Below are 13,249 nucleotides of genomic sequence, written 5' to 3'. Positions count from 1 at the left end.
TGGGCCTGAAACATTCCGCGCAAGTATGTGAAGTGTGAAGTGCGCAAGTATGCGTTGTTGCCTTCTAAAATGTGTCCGAATTAAATTCACAGCACGTCTGTATGCACTGCATAATCAATGCACTAGAACTTTCGCCATTGCAGACTCTGAAGAGAATCTTTTTGAGCAAGTTGATTTTAAAGGGTTACTTCAGCGATTAGCATATGGCTTTGTATCAGTAGAAACCCTGGAGAATATTCAAATTATTGTGCTTTCCCCTCTCATATCACCCTGAGACGAGAGATTTATGCATTTTATTTCTGTAACTGTATGCAGAATCCACAGAATCACACTTGACTTTTAGCACACAACTTTATTACAGACACTGTAACGGTAAAAAATATGCTTTTAATTCAGCCTCAAGGTTATGGCGTTGTTTTTGCAGGTCAAAACTTGAACGTTTTTTTTTTTTGCATACATGAGTTTCCATTTCCGGTGTGACGTATTTGCATGAATAAAGGAAGTCAATGGATGAAACAGAAACATACTCAATAATCGTGTAATGGTGATGGAATATTTATGTTTATCCCTTTACGCATTTGTGGCTGTGTGCGTACTTAGTTACTGGACAAACATCAGACCCATCGATGAATTTAAAAAATCTGTAGTTTTATTTATCAAGATTCAATTTACAAAATTACTCACAAAAAATACTAGACACAATACGTAAACATCAACTGCATGAAAGCCCAATGGACTGAATGAATCAGCAATGAAACAATGTTTCAGTCTACATTTTGCTGGAAAAACGATTTGTTTGTAACAAAATAAAATAAAAAGTTCCTAACAGCATCACAGTTTCCACCTTAAGACAGACGGATGATCTCATATTTCTTGTACCCTCTGTAAGGTCTGGGCCCCAATTCTGAAACCAGCTCCTCTTCGTCTATTTCAGCAGTGAGCTCCTGAGCTGTGATGCCTGCCGGGTCAATGCCAGGTGACTGGCCCAGCTGCTTGTCTTTAGGATCACACTCAGCGTTGTAGGTCTTCACGTAGTTTTCCACCGGCCAACCACGAAACTCTTCAGGTTCACTGCACACCAGACCTGTGTGGGACACACCGGGGTGGTGCTTCAGCCAGTAGATCAAGTAATGAATGTTGTAATCACAAATCCAGGGATTTTCCCCTAGAGACAGTTTCTTCAGGAAGTACAGGTCCTCCAAAACGCCATATTGAAAAAATCGCAGGCTGTTGTTGGACAGATCCAATTCTCCCAAGTGCAGCAGACCCGTAAATGCAGCTGCATAAAACATAAAGAAAAGGGATGAAAAAACAGTAAATAGATGCACAGTCTCCTCAGATTTCTTTTGTAACGTTTTAAATACATATAAATAATACATTAAAAAAACACATTATAAACTAATTATGATTATAGATTTATACACTCTAATGCTAGGTTGTTACAACCCATGTTAGCATCAGATATGGACAAACCCAAAAGTAATGTTTTTACATTTTGAAACAGTTGATTTTGTTCATATTTGACATAAACATGGGTTGAAGCAACCCAGCATTTTTTAGAGTATGATATATTTGTGAGTTATACATGGTTTATATATATATATATATATATATATATATATATATATATATATATATATATATATATATATATATATATATATATATATATATATATATATATATATAGTTAAACACAACCTATTACACCCTTTTCCTTTTCCAAGTCTGGATTTTGTTTTCCCCCCTCCTTCCAGAAAGCACAATGTGCTCTGATTGGTCGGATCGACCAGTGTAGGAGTGTGTTTGTAAATGTCACATCCCCCACGTGTTTTACCACACTAATAATGCAACTCAACCAGGTCTTACCCCCCTTTTTGTGTATGCCTTGTGCGGAAATTATTTAAATGAGGAATATTGTGACATGTACATTGCCGGAAGCTTGATCTTGAGCTTGATACGCCTTGATTGTATACAATCGAAGCGTTTCAGGGAGTTAAAAAACAGAGTGGGAGTGCTTGCTGATACAGAGAACAACTCCCTTTAGAGTGACAGTGACATTTCTGCTTTTAAACATTCTGGTACAATCTCTCAGTAGATTTCAATCATAAGTATATTAGTGTTTCGTTGTTTTTTACTGCTTACAAAGTATTTTCTGGGTTTAAAATGAAGCAGGATCATTTATTTAATAAAAGGATACGTCTGAATGTTTTACACTTCTTCTTTCACATTAAAGTGAGGGAAATCATCTGTTGTTCAAGTTGTGTTCTCCCTGTGATATCTGAGCTGACTAATGAACTAAACAGAAGGAAGACTGCCGTTCCTGAACCTGTAGTGTGACTGAATCGGTTATCAGCTCTCTCTTGGGAACTATTAGATGACACACCCTGCTGGTCTGTTCATTAGAGCCCAACTGACTGTGAGTAAGTGCATTTTTTGAAGCAGTTTAGAAAGGCTTAAGTGTCTTATAATTATAGCAACATCAGCAAGTACTTAGCTTTTGTTTGTATTTCTTTCTTTGGTGAGAGAAGAAGATTAATGCGAATTTTGTCTGTACCAAAAAACTTTTGGGAAGCAAAAAGGAAGCATTTTTGGGGTAGACTTGATTGTAAAAAATGCAGGCGGGGGAATACATTGGTCAATTAATAAAATATATGCCATTTTTAATTACATAAAAGTGACTTCTGAAATGTGTTTGCTTTAAACCAAACTGTACAGTACCGGACAGACTCTGAAAATACGATTTTTTTTTTTTTAAAGTACTAAAGTTTAGGGATCCAGCTCTCAGCCGACCCAGCTATACCCAGTCTTGGTATCACTTTAGAAGTCATTAAGATCATTGGCAAATGTTCATTCCAATTATACACCATCTCCACAGATCCCTCTTTTTCAAAACACTGGCTATAAAACACAAGTCCTTTTGTATTCCATGGAATAGTAAACGCAGGATTCCTAAAGCTAAATGTGCCTGCCCAGCAAGAAAATTGCCTACAACTTTTAACAAGCAATTCTATTCAGCGAACCGCCTGCTCCGTTTGCTCTATTTGGTAAAGGCTTAGAAAAATTAACATACTGATGTTTATTGCTTTCTCCACAATAACAGCTCTTAATGCTGCATATTTGAGGCAGGCTTTGATTATTCTCATGACTTCTTTTCTTTACTTCCCATAAAACCTCTCAACTTTCTTAGGTCCTTTAACCCACACATTTCTTTTGAGAAATGATCGTGGGACATAGGACGGAACCGATTCCGTCACCAATATCATGCACAAAGAGTCCAACGAAAAGGAAATTGAATGATTTCTATGGATGATATTGTCTTCTCATTCAGTGCTTGACAATATGCTTTATAGCTTTAATAGATTCCTTGTATTACACAAACTTCTGTACCAAACACCTGCTTCCTGTACTTAATCGTTGTTCTTTCATCCCTCGATCATCAAATAAGTATACGTCTTGATGACTGGATTTTGTCTTGTATCGCTGGGCTGGCTCACCTGTGTCGATGCTTTCCAGACTGTTTCCACTCAGGTTCAAGAGCTTTAGCTCTTTAACGCTTACAAACTCCTTCTGTCTCAGCTGCTTGATGTGGTTTCTGGATAAATCCAATCTCACAATATCCAGCGGGATGTCAGCCGGCACAGTTTTAAGTTCTGTGGAAGAGAGAGTATAATTACTGTAATCATGTAAATGATACCTTCATAATTAGCACAATTATATGTTTGATTGACATATGGCAAAAAAAAAACATTGTTTCATTTGTGATATTGTGTAGTACAAAATTGTCTTGCAAAGCACTTTGATGGTCTTTCTGTGTTCCCATATGATTTCCAGCAGGCTAACCGTACATGGAAACATCTGGCACAACTATTGTTGGAAGTTCCGTACAGTTGGTTCCTCGTTGGTGGTCGTTTTCTCAGACACTCACTGATAATGGCTTTCAAACAAATTAGTATCTGTGTATGGATCTTGAATTGTACGCACCACGTGTGTGACAGTAATCGTAGAGGAGCTCTCTATTTATTTTGGAAGAATCTAGGCACTCAAAAGCTCAACACAACACTTTTAGAGGGCTCCAGCAAACCGTGCCTGGTCATATTTATTTATATCACCACGGAGAGAGCTATTAAAATGGTACACATGGCACACGTTTGGTGGTACACACTCGAAACTCTGCGAGACATCACTGTCTCTGTGATATTCGGAAATGTTATCGTGGGACTCGTCAGCTTGACATGTGTGAAAGCTATGCAGCATGCAGAACAGATACAGCTGCATTTCCTGCTAGGAGCCGCCAGAGCACCTGTTTTAAACCCCCAGAGTGCCTTCAATAAGAGATCTTGCTCAGATTTTACATTCTGCTGTCTACATTTTGTTCTGTCATTGGCACCTATATAAGCAGATGTATCCACAGTTGCTACTATAGCAGTTTCTTTGAGATCTGGACACTTTTGAATTGTACCCAAAGAAATTAACATGCTGTTATTCTTGTGACTATTTCAAGGAAAATCCTTCCCAGAAGCTGAGATCACTAATACCAGTACTTGGCTTTTAGTCTCCCGCTCTTGCCACAAGATTCTTGCACAGGATTTCTGCGATTAAAGCTGACAAAAGAAATAGCCATTTATCCCTTAGGTCCCAGATCAGATGATGTAATGCTATAAAAGTGTGACTGTTTTGTTCGAGGGAGTGATACAGGATGCCTCCCTCAGCTCCAGACTGCTGACTCAATATTTCTGACAAGTGGAGAAGTCCAAATCCCACTGACTTCGAAACCCATCTGACTTCATTTATTTCACATCGACTGTTTTGTATCTCGCACGTTTTGCTTGCCTCATCTCACCCTGATGACTCCTTCTTTGGCCTGGCTGCATCTTTTGACTTGTTATGGATGTCAGAGCACATTTAGCTAGTTTTTGTAAATTAATGAACGTTGCTTTACAGGACGGTGAACTCAAGATTTGCGTGCAGTAGATTGAAACTGAGGGTTCCAGAGAATATAAGGGAAAAATGTGTGGTAAATGCTGGGAAATTTTTGAATCGCCAAGTAGAGATTTTCAGATTTATCGTTTTTATAGATTAGCCTAATCAGTAACAGTTACAGCTTTTGTAACATAAATGTGCAATGGGTGCCGTTGAAGGGTTCAAAATATAATCAAATATCTTCTGATTGGTGATGGGTTTGACTTTCTGGGAAACGAACACAATTCTGCTTTAGTTTAATTATATACGAAGAGAAAATGTTGCAGTGACAAAGGACTCTTTCATAGTTAAACACTAAATTATATATGTCTTCCCATTTTCGTTGTCATATTACAGCCATCACTTCATCAGAAAAATCCCCTCTTGTCCCAAGTTCTTCCCCAAAACACTATAAGACATGCATATGACACACAGACAGCTTTGTTCTCGGATTCCCATGGAGATTCGCATGTATAGCCATGGCAATGTGGTATTTCCTAAGGTTTTGGAAGGAGACTTTGAGTCGGGGTTTTTTTTTTTTTTTTAGGCCTGAGTCACAAGGAGATCTTATGTGAGCATTGTTTTGCCTTCTGAAATATAATACTGAGATTTAAGCTTTAGAAAAGTTATGGTGTCTTGATAACAGTCTGAATATGGCATTAATTTGTCCTTAGGGAAGGGTCTCCAGATGTTGAAGCTGGAAAGATACTCATTCCCTTTCCGCTAGTTCTCTGCATCTTATATTTCTTATGTTTCCAGACGTCCCACTCTGCTGTGAATAATTGAGTAACTTACCACATGCTGAGTCAGCAAATGATAAATCCTTTAGAAATGTCTCTTCCGAAATCAATCAATCAATCAATCAATCAATCAATCAATCAATCAATCAATCTTTCCATGAACTTAAAGGAAGTTGATTTTTTCAATTATAATTCGTTTCTGAAATTTACACAAACATCTCAGTATGCTGTGTCTGTGTATCATTTCTTAAACAGTACAGATAAAAAGCTGTTTTAATTAGCACAATTAAAAGGGAGTTTCTAGGGATTTGAGGAAAGCATTACTCATTGTGTGAGTGTTCATTGTGGAATAAATTAGACTTTGCCCTAACGGCTACCGCAGAGTAACCACTGGAGTACATAATGACACTGAAAAAAACTTGTTTCAACATTTTAATTCACTTAAAAGAAAGCACAGGTTTTCAAAATAAGCCTGTTCATCTTTCTGTAAGATTTAATTCTTTAATTGCATTTCATTTGGCAGCCTTCTTCACAAATCTTTCCATATTCATGTTTCATGAAAATGATTGAAAAATAATTACAAATAATGCAATACTAAACTAATTAGTACATTGAAGGTTGAATAGGTTTTATTTAAAAATAGCTTTAGTGGGAATGCTAATCACTAAAAAGAGTATCTATTAAAAGCTATTTCAGCCAATAAAATCACTTCAGTGGACCGAATTGTTCATTGATACCATTTTTGAGGTAACACAACTAACCAAATGTTCCTTTCTCTTAGTAACCCTCTTGTTTTAGACTCTTTCAACATCACAACATAAACAGAAGATAGTGTGTGCACCTTTACACTGGCCATTATGGCCACTATGGTTTGCCAATTGTGAATGATTGGATTTTCCCAAACAAAGCAATGTTTTCTGTTACTTCATAACCACAACTTTATTATACTCCTACTTCTGCTCAAATGTCCCTCTACTAAAGGACACTCACATTGTTGAGCAATAAATAGATCGCTCACCTCTGTTCTTGCAGTCTAGACGGGGCACAGGGTGGACGTAGGTGTGGCAGAGAGAGGTTGCATCAGACTTTTTTTGTGGAGCCGGCAGGGGCTGGTTCTCTGGATCGGGGATCGGTATGTTCTCCTGCTGAGGGGAGCACAGCAGCTCTGCATCCAGCTTCTTCAGTTGCCTCCCCGACAATTCCCTAGGCTCTGAACATCGTGCGTAGTTGCCGATGTTACGGTTACTGGGCACTTGTATGAACCTAACCAGGGTGTCCAGCTGGCAGTCACACCTCCAGGGATTGTCATGGAGTCTCAAGTGCTTGAGTTGCGGCATGGGGATCAACGTGGCTTCGCTCACCACCTGCAGATGGTTGTGCTGCAGCAGTAAAGTGGTGAGTCTGCTTAGGCCGTTGAACGCTCCCTCGTCTATGCGGGAGATTTCATTCTGCTGGAGATCCAGGCTCCGTAGGTTTCGAAAGTGACTGAAGGTGTTGTCTCGCAGCACCTGAATCCTGTTCCGTGCCAACAGCAGGTGGTGAATGTCCTCTGGCCAGCCCAATAGTACAGCTGTCAGTTGGCGCTCTTGGCAGTCCAAGGACTTTTCCCCATTGATTAAACTTTCCTTGCAGTCTACAGCATACCGCTTGACTGTACTTGAACGTTCTCGACTCTGCACTCGACGTCCCTTTCCACCCTTTCGTGCATCAGCTGCCCAGACTACCAGGCTCAGCAGCAGCAGACCGCAGAGCAGCCGCATGGCAAAAAGCAGCAGCTGGGTAAACCAGTCAAGTGAAGTCTCAGCGTAACCTCGATAAAACCAAAAGCCTCCTTTTGTCAGAGTGAGAGGGCACAGCTGAAGTCCCTGAGAAAAACAAAGGAAATGGAATCAACTGCACAACCAAGAGCTATATTCTGAACAGAGAGAGGGCATATGTACAAGTGAAAATAACTTTTGTCTGACAGTAAATTCATGATAAGTAAATCCTTGTAAGACAATAAGTTATAATACAAGTTAAATTCAGTTGACAACAAAAGGAAAAAAAGGAAATGGGGCAAAATTATTATTTCTTTTGCTAGCATTTGAAGGGTTCAAATGCCACAAGGTGAAGCTCATATCATTGCTAAAGTGCTTGTATCAGTGTGTTTCTTTTTTTAATGCAATTAGTCCGATGATGTAGGACTGCCCGTGTCGAATTTACAGTTCCCACTGGATTTTGTCCTATGCAAATAAATTTAATAAAACCTGAACCTCCTTGTCGGCTCTTCGTTCTTATTTTACAATGGAGAACTTCATTGTTGATTCGAATAGCAATCAACTCTTACTGCACGCACCGCAACAGACATTTAAAAATAATGGTTGAAATAAAATGCTGCGTAACTCAACCAATCAGCATGTTCAGCACCCAAGTCTCACCCCCGAAATTTCCTGAACTTTGAAAAAGTACCACCTCGCGAGCAGCGCCATTTTGAGGGGGAAATATTTACCAAGAGCTTCATTTAGACCCTGTTCCCTGCGGTTGAAACACACCGAATACCCCCCTAAAGTCCCTCGTTCCTGGGGAAAGTTCCTGTGGTGGAAACGGCTGAGGTAGTACTTTTTCAAAGTTCAAGAACTTTCGGAGAGCTTATTTCAACCATCATTTTTAAAAGTTTGTCGTAGCGTATGTAGGAATTACATCAGTAAGAATTGTTTCCTATTCGAATTAACAATAGAGTTTACAAAATATGACAGATAGAGCGACAACGTGGGTTCAGGATTTATTAAGGTTATGTACGGAGGATGAAGTCGCACGCAGTCCTCACCGGACTTATTTGCCTAACATTCACGCTATTTTAGACCACAATGTAAATGCAACAGGTCTGGGGGTGGGTGTGTGGAAGTTTCTGTGAAATAAAATATATTGGGACAAATTGTTCTGGGTAATTTCGATGGATGCACAGCTTATGTTATTTAAACTGTTTTTAAATTAGGAAATGTTAATCACCTTTTACAAACATAAATCAATCTATTCATTATCTTTGGATAATATGTTGAATTTTGATTCCAGATGTTCCAAGGTGATCTTTCTATATGGCAGGGCTGTGAAGTAGTTCCAGGTTTGTGGAATGCATCACATTTCAATATCACTTTGCCACATTCTTTCCGAATTAGTAACAGTGGCGGCTTGGGTCATAAAAAAAGTAGATGTAGACACAGAATCAGTATGAAAAAGGATGACAAATATCTTGAAATAAACACATTATAGATAAGTACACATGACAACTGTGATATAATTTAGTATAAAATAAGCATTAAATGATAGAAATGAATGCACACCTGACATCCACTTTGTGCCATTTCCATCTTGGTTATGCATTAATGATCAACAGTTTAACAGCCCGTCATAAATAGTTCCTTACTCAGAGTAGGAAAACCTCTTAAACTTTAATTACTGTATGTCAAGGATCAGTGCAGTTTAATATTTGGATAACTGCTTTCCCAAGTGATTGCATAAAAACAGAATATTTATAGCATAATCCCACACCCTGCTATGTCAATATTTGCCTTGTGGCTACTTGCTACATTTTTACTATTTAATAACAATAAAAAATGGTATCTTCTTTTTCTAAAGGTTTTGTCTCAGTTTGCTCATGCATTAGTATTATAATTACCTCCCATAGACTTGGCCTGAGTAACTGTGCTATGCGCAATGCTCCCATTTTTGCGAAGAGACATAACCATTTGTTCAGTGCTCTTCCTCAAAAATATAGCGACTGTAGCACTTTCTGACCATTGCTTTGTTTGCTTGAGTAGTTTCTGTGAGTCAGTTAAGTTAACAGATAGCTGCTATATAATACAGATAATAGATCAGTTGCTAACAGAAGAACCAGGACCAAGCTTGAAGGGCAGCTCTATAAAAAACACATTAACTTGAACTAGGATGCTGTATTGTACTTATTCTGCCATCAGCCTGATCTTTCTGTTTGTAGCGAGTCACATCTGCCAAAACATCTGTAATAAAAAAACTGTTGTGTAACTTGCTGGTGAACTAGCACCCTGATCCCCCTTACCAGCAGATATCAGTAAAAATCAGTAATTCACAGATTTCTTTTGAGGCTTCAGGGCTGTCCCTGACTTTCAAGACACTGTAAAACTACTAACAGGTCTTGGCAAGCCTTGAAGCTCTGACAGGCTACACTCTTCCAGTCGAGTTACGTTGCTTCGCAGCTATTTTCACAGATGTAACATGCAATTAAATAGTAGAAATTGTATTTGCAGGAACCGTTCCATGTTCTGTCTTTCCAGTGATAAAATGGCGTGACTGACATCATGTGAACATGCTGTGTGATAATCGGCTGGCCCCTTTTTTTGAATGGGGTATTTTTTTTCTTCTTCCTACTTTTTTTGTCACACACTTGTTGCACTTGTTATGCCAAATGACAATGTTCTTATTTTTAAACTATTATGACAAAACGCAATGCGTTGCTGTGCAGATCATTGAATTTACATGCGTTTGTGTCTAGATTTGGTTTTGGGTTTCATCTGCACCATGATTCAGTGCTTACCAACGCAAAATGTCATGTAGAGGCTGCATTCATTATTTTATTTGCAAAATTTATAGATAAGAAAACACTTTTTAAAGTTTCAAATGTTGAGATTTTGTTGATTTTGACATCTATATAAAAATACTTTTGTAATGTTGAGATCTAGAAAAACAATCACAAGTCAAGTTCACAAGAACCATTTACATTTAAGCATTTAGCAGACGCTTTTATCCAAAGCGACTTACAATTTAGGAGTACAGGAAGCGATCCATCATGAAAAGGTGAAAAAACGCAAAAAGATTTGAACATTATTCAGAGTAGCATAAGCTACTTTTGTACTAAAAACAACTTTTGTACTAAAAAGATCTAGAACAATTTGAGATCTCACAACTTGAAGTTTTAGGCAAAACATGATAAAATCCAAGCTACATTTATATATATGAAGCGTGATCCAATCTCCTAAATGCATGTTAATCCCAGGTATAAAGGTAGCCTGTGCGGATTTCTGTCTGGGACATATAAGCTCTGCTAATGAAGCGGACATTTACAGAAAGCAGTCAGCACTTCAGGTGAATGAACCAACATAACGCAGCCCTTGTGTGAGACCCTGGCTGCCACGATGGCCTTCGTTTACTACAATAATAGAAAGAAAGGAGAATCGAGGGATGGAAAACCTCAATGGGAAATGGAGCAGAACACAGACGCTGTTCACTGTCCAACATGTCCTTTTCATCTTTTTCCTTTTTTTAAAACATTTCCATGCCACCCAAATGTTAGGTTACCCGGTGGATCCAAAAGAATGCTCCTGATTATTTCAGGTCCACCCTTGTCTTTTAAAGTTAGAGACCTTGAGAAGAATTTACCCCCCTCCTAAACTGTGATCCCAATTATCAAGAGTGTGTGTGAGAGAGAACAAGCTTACATGGCCAGCAGAGCTTAATTAAAACCATTTGAACTTCCTGCACTGGGAGTAAAAGAATTGAAGGGAAAACAAGTTTTTTCTTCTATCAGAGGGTTTTTCTGAAGTAATTTTAACTCAGCCTTTAAAAAACAAGTGATACAATGATTCAATCTATAATCAAATGAAAAACCCATTCAGCACATATATTTAAACAGAGGAACCTTTGGACTTTGAAAAAAAAAATCAATACTTTCTATGCAGCTTTTTTGGTAATAGAAGCAAAACATGTTTTTTTTCCTCATGTTTTTGCTACTTTTTTGAACCAGCATGTGAATTTAGACAGTCCATTGCTCTGAGACACAACAAACTTTTCACTCAAGCTGATTCCAGCCAATTCCATAATCCCAGCCAAAATTAAGATTGCAGGAAGCATGCAAACCCCCTGTTACAAAACTGCAGTCCAGTGCACTTTTACTGTAGGCTACATCCATCTGCACCGGCATTGCGAGAAAGATTTTCTCATACGTAAACCACACACATACAAACAAGCACATGTATAATGTAAGCTTTCAGGTACCTGTGCACAGGGAAATGCATCCGAAAACTCATCCAATCTGGATATGTCCTGTTATCTGATCTTTTTGTCCTGTCATGAGCTTTGTGCAGTGCTGAATGCCTGAACTCTACGTGCTGTTCGGTCTGACTATGTGTATGTGTATGAGCATATGTGTGTGTGAGGCTCAGTGCAGCCCCCAAGCTTGCGCCTGGTTTTAAATTACACGCTGCGTCTCTGTGCAGGCAAGTAGACCCACATGTCCCTTTTACAACTGTACCACCTCCAGGCTTCCAGCACTTTGGGAGTTTTTTCATCAGTCTGATGTCAAAGGGACTCTTGGATGAGGCAAACTCATTCAAACGATGCGGACAGTATGTTTCTGTATATTTTTTTAAAGCAGTAGTTCACTCAGAAAGGAAAACTGTGTCATGACATGCTCCAACTTTCCTTCATGATGGCATGAAGGAATGGTGCCATGGTGTCCAATTTGTAAATAAATTCATCTAGGTCACAAAACTGAAACAAATTCTAGTTCTCGGGATCACTCGAGTTCGAACTCACAAGCAATGCATTATTCAAAATTCCTTTTTTAATGTTTCAGGGAAGAGAGAAAGCTGAACAGGTTTGGAACAACATAAGAGTGTCAAAATGATGAGAGAATTTCAGCTTTTGAGTAAATTATTGCTTGTGAGGAAGAAATGTTGGCACATTTGTCTATCATCTTGAGCAACTTGACTTTGCATCTTTGAGAACTGTCTAGCAAATTAAAATTTGTTCTCAGAGTTGCGTAAACATGAACTTTTCACTAAATGAAAAGAACTGTGTGTATGAAATGTGTTTGAAGCACTAGGAGACTTACTTGCTTACCCCAACTTGCTTAGTGTTTTTCACTGAACAGTTCCTGACAAGATGTTCATACTTAGGAGCTCATATTTAAGACAAGATCTAGTGACAGAATCCAGTTTATAACATTCACTTTGTATCTGAAAAAGCCCTAAAACAACTAAACCTTAAAATATCTAATAGTTTAAAATGTGGTACCCAGGCTTAGAAAAGTCATGGAAATGAATATAACCCTAAAATCTTGTCGAAATTGTTATAGTCGATTCTGATTCTGATTCTTTTTATTGAGTAATACTTAGTTTCTTGAGCTAGAAATTGAGCTAGAACTAGTCATTGTTTGGCTATTTTTATGGTCTGAGCCATTCCAAATATCCACCCTGGACTGCAATTAACTAGAATTCTCTGACCTGTGGGGGTAGATTAAATCTCTTATTATTAAGTCTCTTATTAAAAATGACTGCCAGACCTTTTACTCTATTTGCCAGTAGATTTAATTATAGATTATCTGGATACAATTCCTGTAGCACAAACAGGGGCGCTGCGGGGGGTATTAGTAGTAACAGTACTAGTAGTATAATCTTCCAAAGACTTACAAATAAAACAAAATGATGGCTTATTTCAGCATTTCTGGCAATGAAAATTGCTCCACTGATGAACCACTTGCGTGTTTATTTGTGTTTATTTAATATAGTTTTTTTATTATTGTATAAATGTATTAA

At 38.2% G+C, this 13,249-nt stretch overlaps 1 protein-coding gene across 1 annotated transcript; it reads right to left on the bottom strand.

Moving 5' to 3' along the window:
- Nucleotides 1-627: 627 nt before the first annotated feature.
- Nucleotides 628-11,875, bottom strand: lrrc17 (leucine rich repeat containing 17). Its single transcript, XM_067427109.1, has 4 exons — nt 11,709-11,875; nt 6,721-7,567; nt 3,498-3,653; nt 628-1,279 (listed from the first exon to the last, which is right to left on the bottom strand). Exons 2-4 carry the CDS (start codon nt 7,460-7,462, stop codon nt 846-848), a joined length of 1,332 nt encoding a protein of 443 aa, XP_067283210.1. The 5' UTR covers nt 7,463-7,567; nt 11,709-11,875; the 3' UTR covers nt 628-845.
- Between the last annotated feature and the right edge of the window lie 1,374 nt (nt 11,876-13,249).

Source organism: Pseudorasbora parva, chromosome 20, assembly GCF_024679245.1.
Source record: "Pseudorasbora parva isolate DD20220531a chromosome 20, ASM2467924v1, whole genome shotgun sequence".
NCBI lineage: Eukaryota > Metazoa > Chordata > Actinopteri > Cypriniformes > Gobionidae > Pseudorasbora > Pseudorasbora parva.
Note: the sequence above shows the minus strand (reverse complement) of the source record. Positions and strands in the feature narration are given on the sequence as shown.

What these genes read in the sequence shown, in the direction of transcription:
- lrrc17 (XM_067427109.1), bottom strand. Translation starts at nt 7,462, where the DNA reads ATGCGGCTGCTCTGCGGTCTGCTGCTGCTGAGCCTGGTAGTCTGGGCA. An exon ending in TCTAGACTGCAAGAACAGAG is followed by an intron (nt 3,654 to 6,720) that starts GTGAGCGATCTA and finishes TCTCTTCCACAG; the next exon opens with AACTTAAAACTGTGCCGGCT. An exon ending in TCTGGAAAGCATCGACACAG is followed by an intron (nt 1,280 to 3,497) that starts GTGAGCCAGCCC and finishes TGTTTTATGCAG; the next exon opens with CTGCATTTACGGGTCTGCTG.